This window comes from Microtus oregoni, unplaced genomic scaffold, assembly GCF_018167655.1.
Source record: "Microtus oregoni isolate MIOR12 unplaced genomic scaffold, Mior012 000023F_ref0000262, whole genome shotgun sequence".
Classification (NCBI taxonomy): Eukaryota; Metazoa; Chordata; class Mammalia; order Rodentia; family Cricetidae; genus Microtus; species Microtus oregoni.
The window spans coordinates 30219030-30241857 of NW_024543082.1; the positions used below are offsets into that span (position 1 = coordinate 30219030).

At 43.8% G+C, this 22828-nt stretch overlaps 1 protein-coding gene across 1 annotated transcript in view; it reads left to right on the top strand.

The window, feature by feature from the left end:
• The window catches only part of Dscam (DS cell adhesion molecule), a gene marked incomplete at its 5' end in the record, with an annotated part of 553946 nt that overhangs the window by 103407 nt on the left and 427711 nt on the right, over positions 1-22828 (top strand). The window contains 2 exons of the mRNA XM_041673080.1: positions 813-1130; positions 15885-16031. Coding sequence (XP_041529014.1) covers positions 813-1130; positions 15885-16031 — 465 coding nt within the window. The remainder of the gene's footprint in view (positions 1-812; positions 1131-15884; positions 16032-22828) is intronic.

Below are 22828 nucleotides of genomic sequence, written 5' to 3' on the forward strand. Positions count from 1 at the left end.
CGTGTCAAATACGCACCATGAAGACACACTAGTGGTCTCTGTAGAGAAACTTGAGATTCTGTGTATGGTCTGGCATGTTATAACTACATAGGCAAGGCACTTTGGTAGATTGTCTGCAAAGACAAGCACCCAGGTCAGAGCAGAGATGCGGGTGGAAGTAAGAGGTGATGTCTTGTCATGGTTCTCTTTATCACTGCAAATTTTCAACAAAATGTGCATTGCTGCTATGATATTTCATTTTAAAATGCTTTACACAACATCTTCAGTTTTTACCTTTTAAAATTGTAGCTTACTTTATTCAAAGATGGGTTTCAGTGTAGCTGGTAAAGGAAGCTTTTAGTTCTAGGCCTGGCTGTGGGACTTTAGATCCTGTTTCTTGTTATGGAGGGCCGATTGGTAGCTGGACCCTGTGCCTCAGAAGATAGTGAAAACTGCGAGGGCCTGGCTCCAGGAAACATAGGTTCTACTGAAGAAGAAGAGAAGGAGGAGAAGGAGGAGGAGGAGGAAGATAAGGAGGAAGGAGAGGAGAAGGGCATTCAATGCATCTAAAATCAGTACAAAATATAGCTGTGGTCACCAGAGACAGAGCATGTCATGGGGCATGCATTAAAAGGCTCTTAAGTTCACCTGAGATTGCCTGTCTGCTACATACAGAATATGGACATAGCATCAACTCCTTGCCTCCAACGCCCACACTCTCTGTAGTGTTTTGATCAATGCTAGTTTATCTAGTCTTAGTGGAGTTCCCCACTGTTTCTCAGTGTAACCCTGAGAGGCCGGAATGACTGACAGGTCTGTGTTATCTCTTGCAGTTTTCAGTGAAGAGCCCCACTCCAGCCTCTACTTTGTCAATGCATCGCTGCAAGAGGTAGTCTTTGCAAGCACGTCGGGGACGCTGGTGCCCTGCCCGGCTGCAGGCATCCCTCCTGTGACTCTCAGATGGTACCTAGCAACGGGCGAGGAGATCTACGATGTCCCCGGGATCCGCCACGTCCATCCCAACGGCACTCTCCAAATTTTCCCCTTCCCTCCTTCAAGCTTCAGCACCTTAATCCATGATAATACTTACTATTGCACAGCTGAAAACCCTTCAGGGAAAATTAGAAGTCAGGATGTCCACATCAAGGCTGGTGAGTACCCCTCTTCTTTGGGTCTACTTGGAAGGGAGGGCCTGGGGACCTCATCAGCTCATGTGGTTACTGCTGATGCAGGTGGTTGCAGTATTCTGTCACTAGATTTTAGTGTCCTGGAGCGCTGGGACTAAATCTAGAAAAAAAATGTTTTGTGCACAGAGAAAGAAGGCTCTGTGTATAGGAGTGCCTGCCGTGCAAACATTAGGACCTACGTGTGTATTCTACCACCAACACACAAATAAAAAGGCCAGATATGGGGTTATTACTATAACCCCAGCACTGAGAAGGGTGGAGACAGAGGATTTCTGTAGTTTTATGGCTGTCAGCCTAGCTCTGGGTCCGTAGCACTGTGAGGCGTGGAGACAGAGGATTTATGATTTTATGGCTGTCAGCCTAGCTCCAGGTTCACAGCACTGTGAAACATGGAGACAGGATGGTCTCTGTGGTTTCATGGATGCCAGCTTAGCTCAGGGTTCACAGAGAGGCCCTGTTGCATGAGGAATAAGGTAGAAAGTGCCAAAGCAGGACCTGATGCCTACCGCTGACCTTTGCCATGACTGCATGTATGCAAACACTTATGTCCAAATATACACTCGTGCACTCACATGTATCTAATGGTTATCAAGCCCCAAGCCAACTTTATTGTATTTTTACATCATGGTATTTTGACTCGTGTTTTCAGTGCCTCCTCCCTGGGTGTACTTCTATCCATTTTCCTGCTTGTGTATCTCCTATCTCACCTGGGGGAAGAGGAAAGGGAGAGACAGGAGGACACTATTTGAGCAGGAAAGAAAACAGACAACCTAAACGCATGCTGCAATGGAAAGAGAGTTGATGTAATAGTCTCTCTTTCCCTTGATATAAAAAGGCTGTGTTTACCTTCCTGATGGCATACACACTGCTGAAATGTGTCCTTTTAACAACGTATTGTATCTTTTAAAACTCATTCTTGTTACAAAGTCAGCTCTGAGATCCTGACTGGGATTCACAGACCTCAGAGTTGTTCAGCACAGAACAGACCACGACACGACCTTCTAAGGTGTCATCAAAACCCTGCAATGTGCACTCCCAGCTAGGAGAGTCCCGTTAGCAAACAGAATTTGGGTATCTGAAATGGTGGGGTGATGGGGTGGGATGGTGCTCTAATACAAGGAATGACCAGGTGTGATCTTCACAGTTGTCTTGGTCAATGCCAGAAGCTTAATCGTCTACGGTGTCTACAGTGGGTGGGGAGGTGCTGCTGGAAGACTCCAGGGCATGAGTAAAGTCTGTGATGTTTTCAGAAAGTCTGCATGTGATTACTTGGATATAAACAATCATAGGTTCAGCAGTGACTCACACTGCCAACTCCTCAGCTCCTAAACCTGCAAAGAACATACTTAGAAAAAGCAGAAATTGGCTTTAGCCAGGAACTTGGAGCATGATATGTGTCAAATCGCTAAAACAAAGCAAATGGAATTTGGGTAAGGACCCCATAGCCTGACGTCCTGGATGCCTTCGGCAGCTGAGCGTTATAGTGAGGCGCTAAGAGCATTTATTTATAGTCCACAAAATACAACTCTAGAAAGATGTGGAAGTTCAGATAGCTCTCCCTGTGTCTGGATCCATGATTTCTGACTTGGGTTTTCTGACAGACAGTGCTCAATGTTCACTTGTTTGCAGTGTTGGGTGTGTGATTGGCGTATGTACATGTGCATTTGCCCTGACCTTTACATTGGGTGTCTTCCTCAGTCACTGTCCACCTTATTCTATAAGATAGAGTCCCTCAGTGAGCCTGAAGCTCATCTGTTTGAGTAGGCTAGCTGGGAGTGAGCTCCAGGTATCTGCCTGTTTCTGCCCACCCTCTAACCCCAGTACTGGGATTGCAAGGCTGTGTTGCCATGCCCAGCTTTTCCCTGGGCTCTGGGGATCCCAACCCAGGACCTTACGCAGCAAGCACTTGTCACAGAACCAACTGATTGTGCAGCTTTGAAGAGATTGATGTGGCACTAGAGTGCCTGGTGTCCCTTCTGCATTGTTGCATGGTTGCTGTTAGTGACCTTGAAACATGGACACCTGTGTCTCCACGCCATCTTTTCTTATTTAGTTTTGCTTCCTGTTATGAATACATCATGCTTGCCTTAATCCTTTGTTTCTATTCATTTAATTATTCTTCAGTACTGGGGATTGGACTCGGGCACTCTCCCATGCTGAGCCACCCTTCCAGCGCCACTTTAATCTTTAGGTTGTTTATTGAATGCTTGCAAATGCTGCTCCCCTGTCTGTAAAGACAGAGCCACATGTTCCTTCAAGGGCAGATGAGGGAGCATGGTGTCGGCTCTGACTGTGGGGCACAGACTGAAGCTGGAGGCATTCCCTCACCTGTGTCATCTGTCACACCTGTCAATCAGAACTGTCCCTCTAGGCTGATATTGGTGTTATTCTAGAATGACCCATTGGGCCCACATTTATCCTTTTACAGCATGGAGTTCACATTCTCATTAATGTCCAGTCATTTGTTTTATTTAATTTTTAAATTCTTTTAACATTTCATACATGCATATAATGTATTTTGAGAATATTTGCCCCACCGCATTTTTCTCCTTCCAATTTCTCCTGGATGCACCCCGGCATCCGCCTTCATGTCTTTTTTTTCATAACCTACTGAATCCTATTAGTGTTGTCGATATATGGACCTGTCAAGGGTCATCTTCTTCAGCACAGTCAACCTATCACAGACCACACTCTGGAGGAATACCGACTCTTCCCTCCTCAAGTAGCTATCAGCTGCCAAAACCTCCTCAGCTTTAGTGGGGTGGTGGCTATGATCCCCTCCCCTTCCATGCTGAAATGTTAGATGGCTTGATCTTGTGTATGTCAGACAAAGGCAAACGCAGCCACTTTGAGTTTATGAGTGCAACAGACCTGTCCTGTTTTTCCTGGTGCTCTCTGACCTCTGGTTCTTACAGCCTTTGCATGATTTTGATGGAGGCTTAGGTGCCTGAAAGTGGAGACTTTTCTACTCACTGAATGCCTCATCAACTTGCGTTCATAGTTCTAACATAAAGCACTTTTTTGTCCACAGACTGCATGCACATGGGCCACTGTGTGTACAGGCACTAGGTGCACATCGGTGTGTGTCAGTTAGCAAATAGCGTGAGTTGTGGGAAGCTCAGGAAGGTCAAACATGTCCAACTCATGCTTCCTCCTGAGCAAACTGTGGCTAATGGCATTAACTTATGACTGAGGTAAAGTAGCAGGAGCCTTTTATCTGAACCAACAACAAGGCAAACACCTGGAAGGTACAAATATAAAAGCCCACAATTCCCCAGACTGGGACCTGCAGGAGCGAGAATCAACCAGCCTGGGATTGGCTTCTGTAATATCCCATATTTCCTGATGGAGGACACAGAAACACACAGGTAGATACAGGTGTGCAAACAAGAGCTGCGGTAAGAGCTCTGGTCCTTCAAAGGGGACAGACAGCAGTGAAGAGTCTCTTCTGTGTTAACAGTTAACTGGGCTCTTCTGAGTCCTGCCTTCTAAACCAGACTCTACCATGACATGCCGTATCTATTGTCCTAGAGTCATGTTTCAGCAGGAATCCTGCTAAACCATCCCCGGATATTTGATCAAGTTCCTGATCACTGCTACTCTTTCTGTACTTAATACATAAATTTATGGTGTGCCTGTTAGCAAGAATAGTTCAGGAAGAATTTGCCTACCTTTGGTGCCTCTTTGTACTAATTTTATATCATTTAAAATATAATTGAACGTTTAAGCAAAGATGATACTCGTGTCTTATGTGGTATGTAGAAGGGAAATGTCTGACAGCCAGAGCATTAAAACCTAGCATAGAGTCTGGAAAATCTAATAATACAATAATTTTAATAAGTGTGTCATGGCATAATACCACCCAACTAGGGATGGTGATGAGTTAAAGATATATAGTATTAAATATAAAGAAATATTAAAATAACTAACCAGAGAGTTATAGATAATAAGGCAACTAAGAAGGGAAATGGTAGTTTGTTTAAAAAAATGCAGTCTAAAACTTGAGATTGAAGAGATGCTTCAGCAGTTAAAACACTGTTCTTACAGAAGACCTGAGTTCTGTTCTCAACATCCACATGGTAGCTCACAACCAACTATAAAAACCCCTGTTTCAGAGGATCAGATGCCCCCTTTTGGACTCTGGTCACTGCACACACTTGTTACATATCATAAGTGCATGTAAAGCACCCATATATTTAAAAATAAACAAATTTAAACAATATTAAAAAAGAAAGAAGATTGGAAAAACAAAGCATATATAAGTAATCATAAAGGAATCAGAGAGCCCAACAATGAAATAAATGTAAGGATATTCAATGCCAGGGTCACATGTGTTTCAATCACAAGGCAGAGATTGCAAGACTGTATTCAGCACTGTGTAAGAGAAATTTCCTTGAAACAATGACACAGAGAGTTTGTCTCTTGCCTGCTTCTTAACTAAGTACCTGGAATCACAGACTATTTCTCAAAGAGATTTATTTAGCTCACACTTTTGAAGGCTGCAAGTCCAAGATAGGATGGCTGCACCTGGTGAGGGCCACTTAACCTGGTCACAACTGTGGCAGAAAATTAAAGGGGCACTACTCCATGGGCTAGCAAGGAGTTTACATGTCAGGGCCAAGTTTATTATCATAGTGACTTGGTCTCATGGGAACTGACTGGGATCCCACAAAAAGCGCTTGAATTCCTTCTAGAGGCGACACCACTGATAACCCAACCATCCCCCACCATGTGACATCTCATGAAGGTTCTAATGCTTGTCATCGCCGTCACAGTGGGGAGGAAGCTGCTTGAACCTAAACCTTCAGTGGGAACACTTTTGTCATATCCAAGTCACACCAGATAGATTCAAAATAGAAGGGTAGGGGAAATACCATAGTCATCTATGCAAGACCAGGTAAAGCACTGCCAAAAAGACTAGATTTAGTGTTTGTCAAGCAAGTATGTCTTCTAAGAATGACACACAGTTAAAGAGGTCAAGAAGATAACTAAGATGGTATGACTATCGTAAGTTTTTATTTTTGCATCTGATAACAGAACAATAGAAGCAAAAACAGACCAAATAGTGTAACATGAGGGCCTGCTCATTGGGTTTTATGTCCTGCCCAGTTCCCCACAACCAGCAAGCCCCAAAGAAAATCACAAAGAGATCTTCATAAGATTATAAACTGATTGGCCCATTAGCTCAAGCTACTTATTAGCTCTTGTAGCTTATATTAACCCATTATTCTTATCTATGTTAGCCATATGGCTTGATACCTTTCTCAGCCAGGCAGGTTATATCTTGCTTCTCGGTGGTCTGGACAGGAGTGCTGGAGGAAGCTTCCTGCTTCCCAGAATACTCCTATTCTCATCGCCCTGCCTCTACTTCCTGTCTGGTTGACCCACCTATACTTCCTGCCTGGCCAATCAGCATTTATTTAAAACATGATTGACAGAATACAGACAATTCTCCTGCACCAAAATAGGAATAAAGAGCCCTTGAGTGAGATTCCTGATCAACTTGGTCAGCTCATATTTAAATAAAGAATGGTCTGTCTAATACATACATACATTCTCTTCTGGAATACACAGACATTTGTACATCCTGGGCAGTAAAATGAATTTCAAATGACCTTTAAGCCATATAATGCATGCTATTTGATCAAAGTATAATTTAACTAGAAATTAATAACAAATCTCTATGAAATGACCAAATATATGGGTACAAAATATGCTTCTAAATGATGTATGTCTTAGGGTGGAGAGATAACTCAAGGGTCTATAGTGCTTCCTGCTCTTTCAGAGAACTCATATTTGGTTCCCAACACGTAGATCAGGTGTTTTATAATGACCTGTAACTTCAGGGATATAACACCTATTTCTGAATTCTGTGGCACCCACATTCAAATTATTAGACATATAGGCACACATAAATAATAATAAACAATGATCTATATTTCAAAAAACACAGAAGAAAACTTAAAGTTTTCAAAATAATAGAAAATTTGGATCAACCTCGGACACAAGAGAAAGTTTAAAAGCAGGGGTTAGTGGAGTTGGAGAAGGGGCCGAGTGTCCTGGAATGTCACTTTCTAGCTCTCCTGGACTGTTGTAGGGAGGCCATTTGTTTGTCCCCGACTGCCCAGAACCGAAATAATCAAACAAAAACTGTATTAATTAAATAACTGCTTAACTTAAGGAATTATGCTTATTTCTAGCTCACTCTTATCCTTTAAATTGACCCATTTCTATTATTTTATATTTTACCATGAGGCTAGTGGCCTTCCTTGCTGGCATCTTGCATCTTTTCCTCTGGCAGCTCCATGGTGGCTCCTTCCTCTGCCTACTCTCTCTATATATAAATCTCTTTCAACCTGGCTATATTCTATTAATCCATTGGCCAAAAGCAGCTTGTTTATTCATTAACCAATAAAAGCAACACATATACACTGGACTCAGTTGTGATTACCTGCATCTGACCTGTAAGATCATGCTTTGGAAGGGGGAGGGACTCGCAAGGCCCCACTTGTCCTGAGAATCTCTTGGCAGTTAACAGTTGCGCTGGGGGAGGGAGATACATTATCTTCAGTATTGTAGCCACTAGGAAGAAGCTCCTGTTTCTGTAATAACATCTCACATTTCTGTAAGCAACCCTAGGGAAATGCATTGGGTCACCAGGGAAATAAAACACGCACATGTGTAAGGGAGATGGGAAAAGTAGGGACTAGGACAAGAGAGGATAATAGGGGATCTTACCAAAGCAATACAGAATACATAACTCTGAACACCTATGATATTGCATGTGAAGATAGGTCTTAAAAGGTGATCTTACTCTCCATCTTAAATATAAAGAGAAATTAAAAATATAATCAAAGAAAACAAAGACTTGAGTAGAAACGAAGAGAAGATGGATTAGAAGCATCAGAGGATCCCGTGGAATTAGAAGTGGCTTCTTTCAGAGGAGTTGATAAAATGTACACACTGCTGGTCAGATGGAAGAAGAAAGTGAGAGAGGGTTTGGTCTCAATATTGAGAATAGAGGAAGTGACTTCTCTACACTGGGAAGGACATCCACACATGTTTTAGAAGTGTTAAAATGATTATAGGTGAATATTAAGAACAATATATATATAAATAAATATGGCATTTTTGAAATGAACAATCCCTCTAAGAACTCAAAATCTCAAAACTAACTTGAGAATTAAAGAATTGAATTTGTGGATAAAAATTCCCTAGGATAAGATTTAAGGATCATATGACTTCAGTTTGACATCTAATAAACATTTAAGACAGGAATAATAAAAATTCTAAGGTGATTATTCCAGGAAATTGAACGAGAATGAATATTTCCTCAAGTCATTTTAGGCTAGTATTACCCTGATCCAAATAATGACACATGTATTATAAACAAGTGTCTGTCAAATGTGGATATAAAATTTCTTAAACCTTCAGCAAGTTGACTCAAATAATATATAAAAGATACTTCATGCAAGGAACATCTCCAGAAGTCAAGGATGGCTTCAGATTTGAACATTGATGAGTTAATCCACTCTATTGCCATATTAAAAATGAAAACAAGTAGATCATTCCATGCGAAGCAGAAAATTATTTTAAAGTTCCACATCTCATAATTAGCAAGCAGAAATCTCAGAAGACTTGGAGTAGGTGAGAGTTTTCTCATTCTAACAAAGGCATAAACCCAGGTCTGCTTAACGTCAGAAATGATGGTCAAAGAGGGAATGCTTCCCCATAGGTCAGGAATAACACCAGGTTCTGTTTTGACAGTCTCTTCTTTGGAAGTTGTAGCCAGAGCAGTGTGAGAAGAAAAGCAATAAAATGTTGCAAAGACTGAAGTTTTGCATGGGGACCGGATTCAGTAAGCAAAGTTTGCTATGCAAGAATGAAGACAAGATGTTGGGATTGCCACAGCATGCCCAGTGGTTCTGACAGCCACTAGTAATTCAACTGGGGAGCTGAAGTAGAATCTCCATTTAGCTCTGGGCTCATGTAGGGAGCCTTCTTTGATTAATCAGACAGTGAGAGATTGAGAAACATTCCAGATGTCAACCTCAGGCCTCCACATGTCTGTGCACACACATGAACATGAACATATATCAAACAACCACACACATACATACAATACACCTTACTTTCTCTCCCCAATTAAAAAAAAATACTTGTAGAAGGAGCTGTGGGCCACTTCCCACCGCCCGGCTCCTACACGGCTAGCTTTACCCAAAATAATTACACGGAAACTGTATTCTTTTAAACACTGCTTGGCCCATTAGTTCTAGCCTCTTACTGGCTAACTCTCACATCTTGATTAACCCATATCTAATAATCTGTGTAGCACCATGAGGTGGTGGCTTACCGGTAAGATCTTAACCTGCATCCATCTTGGGGAGGAGAGCTATGGCGACTGCCTGAATCTGCTTCTTTCTCCCAACATTCTGTTCTGTCTACTATGCCTACCTAATTTTCTGGCCTATCAGGGCCAAGGCAGTTTCTTTATTAACTAATGAAAGTAACACATAGACCCTCCTCCATCAATTACTCACACTTCTTTGTCAGTATAATCATGAATGTGGAAAAATCTAATATGATCCATTAAAATATACTACTGGGGCTAATAAGTAGGTCTGTCAAAACCATGGTATTGAGCTCAACACACAAACAATCATTAGACAATTTATAAGTACTATTTACAATAGAATCAAAACCAAGCAATACTTAGGAAAATATCTCACCCTAAACTAGAAAGAATATTACATATAATTCCAAAAGCTTGCAGCAACTAAAGGAGACAGAAATAAAAGGAGAAATAAAAAATTATTTCCATGAGCTGGGGATTTGTTTTTAAGATATCACCTCTTTCCAAAATGCCTATGAGTTCAAGAGAAGTCTCAAGTGGCCCAGAAGGCTTTTGAGAAATAAAAATCAAGTTGATTCCAAAACACATATAGAAACATAAAGGATATAGAGTGGTCTAAGCCATCTTAGCAGTGAATAATTACTCAGGGAAGCCAACACCATTTATTTTAATACTTGCTGTAAGGGTAATGATTATGAGTGAAAAGAAGGACAGAAATATGGACAAAGATGCCCAGGTACTCCAGAGATAACGGCACGTTGTCTTGATAAATGAGGCTGATACACTAGTGTATCCATACATTAAAAGTTAAGGGTTGACCCAGGCCTCCAACACATGCTCAAACCAGCTAAGTGATTCCTGGATCTAAACACCAAGCATCAGTTATGAAAATCACTGGGTAGAGATGGCAGGAGCTACATGAATTCTTGTTTGAAAGACTTTTTTAGACGTGACTTTACCTGTTACATAATCTTAATAGATCAGCTTTCCCGCCAGCAGCTCGTGGCTGTCAGGATGGGTGACCTCACCACTGGTGTGCCAAGTGATCACTGTGGGATGAGAGGGCTCTGGGCTCTTTTGAGAGTCTAGCTTTACCTTGTCATTGCCCCTGTATCCTCAGGATGACATTAAGTAACAAAGACAAGGTGACAGAAAGACCACAAAAGAAAGAAAATTGTACATTTTAATATCTTTATATTTTAAAAATATTTATTTTACTTTTATCATGTTTATATGAGTCTGTATGTATATGCATTGTGCTCAGGTGCCAATGAAGTCCAGAAGAGGGCCTCAGATTCTCTAGAACTGGGGCTACTAGTGTGAGCTGCCTTGTGAGTGCTGGGCACTGAACCCGAGTCCTCTAGAAGAGTAGTCAGTGCTTTCAACTGCTAAGCCATCTCTCTAACCTTAGATCTTAATACCTTTTAACTGAAACCCCAAATTTCCTTTTTCTCTTGGCCCCAGAAATTGTATCGTTAACCTTGATCACTTTGAATTAAATCAATTCTCGGAGTAAAACGGGTTATTTTAAAATCATGTTTCAAAGGGGGCCTGCCTCTTAGAAACATATGTCCACAAGGGAGGGAGAGATGAATCCTTTCCAATCCTCTTGTTCTACAAGTCGTCTTGGTTTGTCCTTAGGTAATCACTACAGTCTCTTTCTTCTGACACCTAACTCCACACCTCATTTGGCTGGTGGAAGACATAGTGGCTGCAGTGGAGGCGTGGAGGTGTGGCAGCCCTTGGTCAAGATCTGTAGCATCTGCATTAGTTACTCTGAGCTTGGACCTGCAGCCTCTGGAGTGCTTGGTGATTGACACCATGGCACACAAACATGACTGTGCTGTCCTGAGATCATATTGTGGGCCCAGCACTGAGCCAACAATGGATTGCTGGAACTTGGTCTGCACAGATATGGGAGGGATTCTGGCTGCAAAGGGGGTGGGTGGAGGAACTCCATTGCAAGCCCACATTGTGTACTTGTTTTCTCTGGACTCCCTGTGTCCCGTTCCCTCATAGCTTGTCTGGGGTCATATCCTTAACCCTAATCTCTCTGAGCTCCTTCTAGGGAGAACCCAACTTAGTACACTTGGTCATCCACAGACTTGACTTCTCAGGAGGTCACTGGAGCAGATGCAGGGTTATAGGTGAGGAGGGACAACAGTATTTACTGAGTGTTTGCTATATGCCTGTGTTAGAAATCTCTACTGTGTGTGTGTGTGTGTGTGTGTGTGTGTGTGTGTTCATCAGGGTATATGTACATGTATGCTTTGCTGGTGAAGATCAGAGATGGATGTTAGGTGCTCAGTTGTTTTCTAACTTATTTTTTGAGACAGTCTCTCACTGAACCTACTCTGTTAGGCTGGCTGCTAGTGTGCTCTGGGCATCTTCCTGTTTCCTTGTCCCTATCTTTGTATGGGTGCTGGAGATCTGACTTCAGGTCCTCTGGTTTACCAGTCAACACTCTACTGATAGAGCCACCTCCCCAGCCACTACGATGGCTTTTAGTTGGATTGTTGGTCTTGAGAATGAAAGATATGGGAAGGTATTTGGATATAAGATATTTAGTAAACCAAGTGACATCACTGATTGAGGACCTAGAGGTGAACTTAATAGGGGAGAGAAACAAGAGTCACAGAGACTTAAAATCATGACTTTCAAGGTAGCTTTTGCACTAGAGAGGCCAGTAGGTGGCTAAAGATGAAAAGTCACTTCAGTCTATGTGCAGGTCTCCCAGGAGCTGAGCCTTGACTGAGTCACATGAACTAGGCTTCAGTTGTTTACCTTGTAGCATGATGAAATCTTCCTTAGAGTTAGCACATGCAAGCTGTGTTTAGAGGTAGCCAAGGTTGTCCCTCATGCTAGCCGCCAAACTTAGTAATGTAAGAGTCACCCAGATGGTGCTGGTTTTGAAGGCACGAAAGGGTCACGGAGCACAACAGAGGCTTGGCACTGTCAAAAGCCAGGAGAGGCTGTTGGTGAAGGTTCAGCCTCAGTAACATTTGAAAGCCCAGAATCAAAGGGGTCACACAGAGAAGCTGAGTTGGGGCACCATGAAGAGAGACCCTGGAGAGGCCATTGGTGCAAAAGTGCATCCTACTTGCTAAAGAAGACCCCAGAAGTTCAGAGATATTGGTACCGTGGAACCACTGCCAAGAACAGCAGTTAGCAGTGGAGTGGAGGCTGCCAGAGCTTCAGAAGACAAGCTGTGTGTGCTGCAGCAGGTAGAGCTAGAATCTTGACCCAAACCATGTGGAGGAGCACGGAAGATCATGAATGAATCCCAGACATTGGGCATCGAGTCATTTACACAGTTGAGGTGGCATTGCTTTGGTTTTATTGTGACTATGCCCTGGTTATTCCTTCTTGAAGTAAGAAAACATATAATTTGTTTTTGATTTTATAGGTGAGAAACTTTAAACTTTTAAAAATGAGATTTTTGTCTTTTACAGAGACTTTAGATTTTTAAGTGAGAAAATTTTTTGAAGTATTTGAATTTGTAAGGCTGTGGGACAATTTCAGACTAAAATGTTTTATATTATGTTTTATTAATATTAATATTAATCAACAAGAAAGGAAAGGTTGTGGCTTAACGGTTATGTGTTTGTGTGTCAGGTTGACAAGGGGTCAGTTTTGCTGGCTAGATTTATGTAACTTGACACAAACTATGGTCATCTGAGAGGAGAAAACCCCAACTGAGAAAATGCCCTCCTTAAGATTGGGATGTAGGCAATCCTGTGGAGTTTTTCTTAATTAGTTATTGGTTTGGGAGGACCAACACCATTTTGGCTGGTGCCATCTCTGGATGGTGGTCCTGGGTTCTATAAGAAATCAGGCTAAGCATGCCATGATGAACAGTCCAGTAAACAGCACCCTCCATGGCCTCTGCATCAGTTCCTGCCTCCAGAACTCTGCCCTTCTTGAACTTCGGTCCTGACTTTCTTCAGTGAGGGACAGTGATGTGGAAGTGTAAGCCCAACTAACCCCTTTTCCCAAAGTTTCTGTTGTCATGGTGCTCCGTCAGAGCACAGGCTGTGAAGATGGTCTTTGTGTCTCCATTGGTAGCATTTTCTCTTTCTGACTGACATGCAATTAGGTCCCTTGACTTGGATTTCTAGTAAACATTTCCATGTTACATGTGTGTTGAATTATATGTGAAGCTGAATATCCTGGAGGTCTGAGGAAATTGCCCAGTTCCAAAGGACAGCAAAATATGAGACTCGGATACTTATCAGGCTCCCAGAAGCTCCCGTTTCTCTCTCCTTCTTGTCCACCCACTTTCTCTCCCATCCTCATTCCATCATCTCCTCTGTCTGCTGCTCTCCTGATGCCTGAGTGTTCAATCATTACAGAGTTATATTTGTTCACTCTTAACCCCTTTCCAAGTTGAAAAGGAGACCTCAACTCTTCCTACGCTCTAGGCATTTGCTTACACAAAGTCTTCCCCTCACCTGGCCACAATGATGTTTCTGGAAACAAGCATTTGGCTCACCCACTTGTGCCCCAATGGACCTCTTGTAGTAGGCATGGTTTTACATGTTATCCAGAGCTTCAGGTCACACCATACTCAGAGGAGGTGCAGGATCTCAAAAGAATCTTCAAGTTGGAAGGATACTTCTGGTTGGGATAAAGACAAAGAAATTCTCCAAGCTGAGAAAAGAGTGACCAAATATGAGTGTTAAAAAAGAGAACAGTGGGTAACAAGATAAAATATTGATGTGGGGAGGGGACCAGTGATGAGTTCCAGGGTTGATGGGGGTCCGAGGGGGATAAAGGAGAGTATGCCAGAGAGTAAGACAATGCACTAATATGTTTGTATTGTCGAAGAACAAAGAGTAAGCTGGTTGAGAGTCAACAGTTTTATCAATGCTGTGTCCTCTATGAAGGCACTCAGCATGTCACTGCTGGCTTCCCTCAGCAGTCAGTCCTCTTTCAGAGACATCCCCTCAGCACTCTGGACACTCCACTGGGGGCGTTTCATCTCTTCCCTGGGGTATCAGCCTCTCTAAAAGTTTTCATGGCCAGTTTTCTTGACCCATACTTGTCTACTGAGTGACATCCATAGAGGAAGCTGATTGAATGATGAGGTATTTCATTGCCTATCTAGAAAAATTCAGACTTGGAATGAACACCTTGAAGATGTCCTTTCCGCCGTGCCTGATTTAGAATTGAGTGAATAAAGTTGGAACAGAGAAATAATCTGAGCAAGGTTCATCATTATCTCATTAAGCCTGCCACAAAGACCGGGTCCATCCCCAGCTGTTGGGCAGGTGGTTCACCCAGCCTGCTGAGCAGACACAAAGCTACCTCAGTGGCTACATCCATAGCCCCAGACAGGAGGTATCCCATCATCACCTGTGGTGCAGGTGGAGCTAGGAGCTTTCTTTTGCCTTGCAGGTAATGTCGGGCAGGACAAGGATTTTAACCCAGGCAGTTGGGCATGCTGCGTGGGCACCAAGCCCCCCATGAGCCCCAATGTGGCAAATATGCAGAGAAGACCCTTTGGACTCTTTTTGGAATACTCCTATTATTGGGAGTATTTGAACAGTTCCCAGAACAATGATGGTCTCCCACACAGGTTTTAAACATCTTTGAAGAGTTTATGTCTAAGGAATTATTTTCCTTGTTTTAATCTTTTCAAGGATCTCTCTTTTTCTCTCTTTCTCACTCCTTCGAATGAATGTGTGAGTGCAGGCATGTATGTGTATGGTCAGAGAGCACCCTTAGTGTTAGTCCTTACTGTCCACCTTGCTTGGGATGGGTCTCTTTGTTCTTTTGTTACTGTTCAGATCAGTCGGTCTGGCCTGTGTGCTTCTGGGGGACCCTTTTATCTCCACCACCAGTCTGACCTTAGGAGCACTGGGATTATTGCCATGCACTATTTTCGCTAGCTGTACATGGGTTTGGTGTATTTGAACTCAGATCTTTACACTTGCACAGCAAGCATTTTACCCACTGAGTCATTTGCCCAGCCTGAGTTTTTTGAGTCTTGCATTCATTTCCTAATTACCGTTACACCTGGGTCTTCAGAAGACTAAGAGACACTAATCCCTAGAATCTGCCCCTCCTCCTCCAGGAAGCCCAGGTCCCCTCATGTGTTCTAATGCTCTCCGTAGGGTCCCAGTTCAATGTCTCAGGTTAGACTCCTTTAGGAGGTGCAGGGTGCAGCGTATTGCTAATGAAGTGGATGTTTACCTAGGTGATGGAAGACAGATGAATACATTTGCGGATTTCTCTCCACTGCCTGTGCTATGCAGTTGTCACAAAAGGGTGTGCCGTGCCCTTTGCATTAGAACAGCATTTTCTTGTCTGAAATAGACTCGTTGTCTATGCATCTTAACAAGGATCCTCTCTCTGCCTTCCAGTTTTACGGGAGCCCTATACAGTCCGTGTGGAGGACCAGAAAACCATGAGAGGCAATGTCGCGGTGTTCAAGTGCATTATCCCCTCCTCGGTGGAGGCGTACGTCACTGTCGTCTCATGGGAGAAAGACACGGTTTCACTTGTCTCAGGTAGGCTGAACAGTATCGCTTGTCATGAGGCTGCTTCAGAGGTAGGAATTGGGCTTCCATTTGTGTGTGATAGAAGGAAGAATTCCTTTGTGGATTACTTCAGAGGGTGAGCCTGCCTTGGTTGGCTCCCTATTATAAATAAGCCTGGTGGCATGCATGTGGTGGGGTTAACATACCCACTAGTATATGGTGGTCCACTTCCCATACTTATTGAAGAACTGGCTAATTAAGGGATATCAATTACTTGTACTGTGCAAACTTTTATGGGAAAATTGTGATTTTATTTCCGCTTTTAAAAATCAGGTAAGTTGAGTATCGTGTCCCTGAGACACTTCATTGATACAAGTGTGCTAATATTCTGGAACTGGCGTGCAAGCAGAAGCCGTGGTTTCTATTCTGTTGGTCCTTCTAAATGTGGCAAGAGTAATGTTGTATCACTGACTTTGGACTCGCCGTTTCTATTGAGAATCTATGGTCTATGCAGAAATGGATGGTCCTATGGAAATAACTTTTGGGTCTGTACTGGATGTCTAGAAGTGCCAGGCCAGCTCAATCAGCAGGAGATCACAATTTGTCCACTGCCAGTACTGTTGAAGTTGGCTTCTTGCCCTATGTTCTTGACCTGGAAAGGCCAGCTGGACATAGTGACCAGGCTTCCCATCTTGTGTCTCCTTTCATGGTGACTTCTGGTGTCTTAAAAATGTGTTGCTGCTGTGGGGAATAATTCTGATGTATGGTATGTTGTTACATGCAGAAAGCAACTTCTTTGCTCTCTGTGGTCTCCATGAAATAGGACAAGGAGTGTGCACATATGCACACACATGCATGTGCACACATATACTCTTATATATACACACACACAGACTACACACAGATATCACACACATACACCTATACATACATCCACGCCCCCACACATATGCATACTCATCACTCACACACATGTACACATGCATGCACACACATGTATGCATGTGCACACACACACTCCCTGAGTAGCTATAGCATCCTGTCAGTTCATAGAGACAAGCTACAACTCAGCCTGTCATGGAGATGCCTTGTTTTTGTTTCTGCTTCATGATTACCTTGGTGAGATCTGTCAACTGTCACTTCATGTAAAATAGCCACTTGAACGACCCAAGTGAAAATGAAGGTATGTCATCCTAAAAAACACACTGGAGAAGAAACACAGAATTGCAGGACAGGCAAGAGGCTGTAGTTTCATTTTTTGTTTGTTTGTTTGTTTTTGTTTTCATTTACGTTGCATTTTGTTTGTTGGTTTTCTATCCTGGGGTTGGGCACAGACATCGCACATGTTTAATAAGAATCCAGCCACACAACTTAATACTCTTGTGCTTTTCATTTTGAGAAGGGTCTCTATATGTCATCCTTGTTTCAGCCTTGTAAGTAGCTAGGATTATAGGCCTGTTTGCACAGCAAGCCTGGCTTCCGTAGTGGCTTAGAGAGAACTTGACACCCTCACACTTCAGTGGATGATAAGTGTTTGCTACAATGCTGATTAATCGTGTAATCTGTTATGGTCTGACAAACGCTGAGTTTCAGAGATGAACGTGATCGTGGCAATGAGAATAAAGACTCGCCTGCACACCTCCGCACTCCAACATTTATGGTTTGATGCTCTTCATGTTTTCTCCTTGAGAGTCTGTATGGCAAACCGGGATATTCTGAGGCAATCATTTACTGGTTCAGTGTTGAAGAGAAGGGGCTTTCATATTGACATGGTTAAGCTGAGAGTCTCCTGGGAGAGAAAGACATGCTGACATTGCTAGATATTTGTGTCTCAGGAGAGGAAACCTTGCTGCAATGGGTAGGGAGAATGTATCCCAATAGGAGACTATCTGGAACTTTGCCACTGTCCTCCTCACTTTGGCCTGAAGATTATTCCCCTATCACATAGCAACACATCCGGTTCAGGCCTCAGCATCTTCCCTGGGAGAAGTCATACTTGGACATAACACCTGCCATCTCTGTTCTTATGTAATTCGTCAAGGTAGTCACAAGCCCAGTGAGATCAGGGGATGTGGGCTTGAAAGGAGGAGAGCTGGAGAGTTGGCAATGGGATGTTATCTTATGAAAGAATCCATCAATGAACATCTGTTTGTATGCCAGCCAGGGAGAGACAGACAGACTCTAGACATTCATCCTGAATATAGCAGGCCTACAATTAGGCTGACTATCTTATTAATTCATAGCCGTGTTAAGCTCTGTCAGTAGAGGTGGGTGGGAGCGTAGCTCTGTGATAAGGTCCACTGGTGCTTATGGGTGCAATGCACCCACTGAGGGGACAAGGTTATGTGGTCACCGGGGTTGACAGAAGCCATTAACAATAGCCAGTATCTTGATAAATGAGCTAGTTTAGGATGGCTTGGGTGGAGAAGGCCTCTGCTTCTCTCTGGAGGTAACTCAGGGCACAGGGTATGTGAAGGCAGGGCAGCTCTGTGGAAGAACCATGTTGGGATTGAGGGGTGGTGGGGTATGAAGGCTGAGCTGCTGGGATGACTCCCAGATTCTTTGCAAGGGAGACCTTGCACAGCCTGCGGTCCCAGGCACAGCAAACTTCTTCTGAATCCAAGTTTAGCTCCAGAAAAAAAAAGTCTCAATGCCACATGCCCTGTTGGTGATCGCCAGAAGGTGAACTCATGTTTCCTGCATTCCATCTGCAAGTCTTGCCAGGTTCGTTAAGCTCTATCCCATGCTGCGCTCAGACCAGCTTCCCTTTTCCTGTATCTCCATGGCAGCCTAGGCTTCCAGGGCATTTGGTTGGAGCATCTGTCCAAGGCAGCATTCCTTCTTGGAGCATATCACCCAATTTAGCAGTGACCTCTCCCGTGGAAAACCTGGTATGAGTTCCATAGCAGTGAGTTGGTTCAGGAAACTGGGTTAGCTTCAGGAAGATGTTAGCCCCTGGCATCCAGGAGGGTCCCAAGAGCAGCACCAAGCACAGTGCCTCCCTCCTGAGACTTCTGGCAAGCCATTCTGGTCTCCAGGGTGCTGTGGGGCTCAGCCTTTAACGCCTGGGGGCCACTTGAGTTCAGAGCAGCCAAAGTGCTTTGATTTGTGAGCAGCAGGTTTGTGCACATCTTTGGACCAAAGGGTCTTTGGACTTTGGAAATGGATATTTGTCTTTCTGCAAGGGTGCACACATACACACGCACACGCACACACACACGCACGTGCGCACACAGGAAGGTGCCTCAGTATACTAGTGGAGGAACTCCCCTTATCTTATTTGAGACAAGGTCTATGGTTGTCCACTGTTGCTGTGTCTCTTACTCTAGGCTAGCTGGCCTGTGAGCCTCCATGTGTTCTCCTGACTCTACTTCATCTTTCCATAGGAGTGTTGGGATTACAGGCTTCTATATCCAGCTTTTTGTGGGGATAGAAACTCAGGTCCCCACACTTGTTTTGATAGTGCTTTGCTCACTGGATGTCTCTGGACCCCCAGCCCTTGAGAAGTCATTGCTTTTCGATGAAACGAAACTTGAATCACTGATACCTGACTACAAGAGGCCTCAGAATGATGTCTGTACCACAGTACATTACTTTCCTTCACCTTGGCTGAGAAAAATAAGCAAGAAGAAACAGGACTGGTCCAAGGGACTCTGATAGGAGCATCTGATGTGGTTGGCCCAATGGCCTCACTGCATATTGATTGGGCTGTATGCACCAACTTCTTTTTGGGACTGGGATGGGAGTGGGGATGGTGGAGCCTTCAGGTGGCCGGAGGCCCACTCTGAAACAAATTTTGCTTCTTCCGTATTCTTGAAGTTCCCAGTATCCAGCACATGAATGAGTTCATTTCTTTTGGATTATATTTGTAAAGAATACTTCGGTAGCCTAGGAGTGGAGTCCTATAATTACCTGAAAGATCATAATGTCTGATGGCTCCATTGCTGCCGCCTGGGCATCTCTCATCCCACATGGCTTCACCTTTGCTCTCAGCCTCTGGTACAGCGGATAGTAGGTTAGAGCTCTGTGTGTCCAGGACAGGTACATACCACCAACCTGACATCCTTATAAATATGGTGGACCCTGACCCACTGTCTTCTTAACACTACTGAAACAAGAACAGTGAGTCATGGGGGCTGCCTGCCTGATTTAATGCCCTTTGTCACATCCTTTGTCCTGCAGAGCAGCAAAAGCCCTTTGAATATTAATGCAGCCCCATAAAAATATAGTGGTTTGGCTATCAAAGTGCATGGAGTCCTTGCCGCTGCCAGGAGCCCTGAGACACAATCCTAGAGAACAATGGCCCTGTCTTTCTTTGTGGGTTTCATCCCTGATGCCCATTGAGAATTTCCTCCCATGCAGGGAGGCAGTAGTATGGGGGCCTGGCACTCCATCTCTGCTTCTGCTGATAAAGTTGTGATAGTCTCCCCAGGGGCTCCGGCATACTAACATCAAAGACACAACCAAAGGGGACCAGATTTTGGGAAATGGAAAAAGCAGACACGACTGTTTCTGCAGCAGCTGCCTCCCTCTATAGACTTTGCTAGCTGAAGACCCCTGTTTCTAGATGACCCAAGAGCTTTATCTGATAGGATTGGTAAGTACAGGTCTAAGGATGACTGTTTCTCTCTTCCACATTTGGGATAAAAGGGAATGGTTTTCTGTCCCTGTGAAATATAAAATGACACAGACCAGCAGTTTGCATGAAGCTTTTGTGTGTGAAATGGATAAAACCATGTCTGTATGTCATAGATAACCCAGGAGGTGACTCTGAGGAGCAGCCCCTGTCGGGATGGTTTCTCTCCTAAAGAGCTTAGAGAGTGTGGTGTACTGAGGGACCAGGAGAATGGGCAAAAGGCTTCAGATCACAGATGATGTTGTCAGGGGAAGCAGGGAAAGTTCCAGAAAATGGATATTATTTAAGAAAGCCTTTGCATTTTAGGAAGGAAGAAAAAATAATTAGAAGGCAGCTAGAGTTAAGCAAATTGGGGGAAGCTTCCCTTCGGCATATTTTATCCAGCTGTGCCGAGAGTTGCTTGGATATTCATTCTCATTGGGGGTGAGATGCTGGGGTCAAGAGCTGTTCCACAGTGCATGCTCCATGACTGCGTCTACCATCTGAACACAACAGCTCTTTTCTCAGTGTTGAGAATTTAATTTTACAACCAGTGCTGAGTGTTTCAAAGGCAGTCTGCTACTTTGCTGTGTGAGTTGCCGTCTCATTGACAACCATGCCATCCAGGAGTCAGAGGGGTAAGGAGGTCATCATTCATGCGAGGGAAAGGACAAAACTGTCATTGACAAACCTCATGTTTGCCAGGGTGAGCGGCAGAAGCATTAGTGGAAGATTTGTAGGAACCAATGAAGATTGAGTGGAATGTTCCCGCTTTTATCCATGTATGTGATATAATTTTACTTACATTGGCTTTCAAATAGGGACCTCATTAACAGCACAGAAAGTGGCCTCAGCGTAGGGGCTGGAGTCTGAAGGTTTGGGGATGTGGTGTGTCTGGCCTGCTGGAGCTGCTCCCTGAGAAAGCACGTGAGGAGGGAGGGGAGTGCTTCCATTTGAACGCTATTAGTTATGTTTAGCTGAGTAGGTTGTTCACAGATTTGGTTGTCTGCATTCTATCACTGCAAGTGTGATTGGAACCAGGCCACTTGTCATTCTGCTGGGTTTTCTGAGGACCCTGATGTGGGAGGAGAGAGCCACTTGGTTGTTCCTGGCCGATTAGCCCCAAAATAATCACACAGAAACTGCATTAATTAAATCACTGCTTGGCCCATTAGATCTAGCTTCTGATTGGCTAACTCTTACATATGAATTTAACCCATTTCTATTACTCTGTGTATCACCACGTGGCAGTGGCCTACCAGCAAAGTTTCAGTACGTATATCTCTGGTGGCGGAGGCTCCATGGCATTTCCCTTAATCCACCCTCTTTCTCCCAACATTCACTTTAGTTTTCCCCGCCTATCTCTGTTCTTTTGTCCTATCACAGGCCAAGACAGTTTTATTCATTAACCAATAAAAGCAACACATAAACAGAAGGACCTCCCACACCACCCTGAGATGGGGTCATGTGTTGTCAGCAATTGGGTTCAATGTCTTGAACAATCCAGGAGACCCAAAGACCCTGAACACCAAAGCCTCCTTCCAAGAGGAATAACTACCCTCAGTACTGGAAGTTGTGCACTGCATATCAGCATTCCAAACCAAGGTGCCAGAGACAGGAGACACAAACACACTAGTGTTTTTGCAAAAGAGAAAGGAACAGTGAGTTAGCACATTTAGCCTAAGCTGAAGGTTGTCCCAGGAGTGGGATTGGAGGTGTCCATGTGTACTGGTGTATTTGACATGTGTATGGTATATGTGGGGAGTGATCTAAGTGTTGTGTGTGTGTGTGTGTGTGTGTGTGTGTGTGTATATATATATATATGTGTGTGTGTGTGTGTGTGTGTGTGTGTGTGTGTGCTGTATATGTATGATGTGCATAACCGTGATGAGTAAAACTCAGTGCAGGCTCTTTGCAGCAGACTCCCACCCCTCCTCAATTACTGTTCAGTGTTTCCAAGAGAAGATGACTTTTAGTTGCTGTGCAGAGTACTGCCTGGGTCAAAGGGACAGGTATCTCTCTCCGGTTTCAGCTTCAGCATCCTAAAGTGGGTACTCATGGCTTCCTAGGTCCCTAAAGGACAGGAGGCTGAAACTTCATGTTGCTTCTCTCCCATCTTAATCTCTGCCGTCAGAATCAGTCCCCTTCCTAGATATAGTCTCCAGGAAATTCTGTGTGTGTGTTAAGGATTCCTAAAATCATGCCAGCTTTG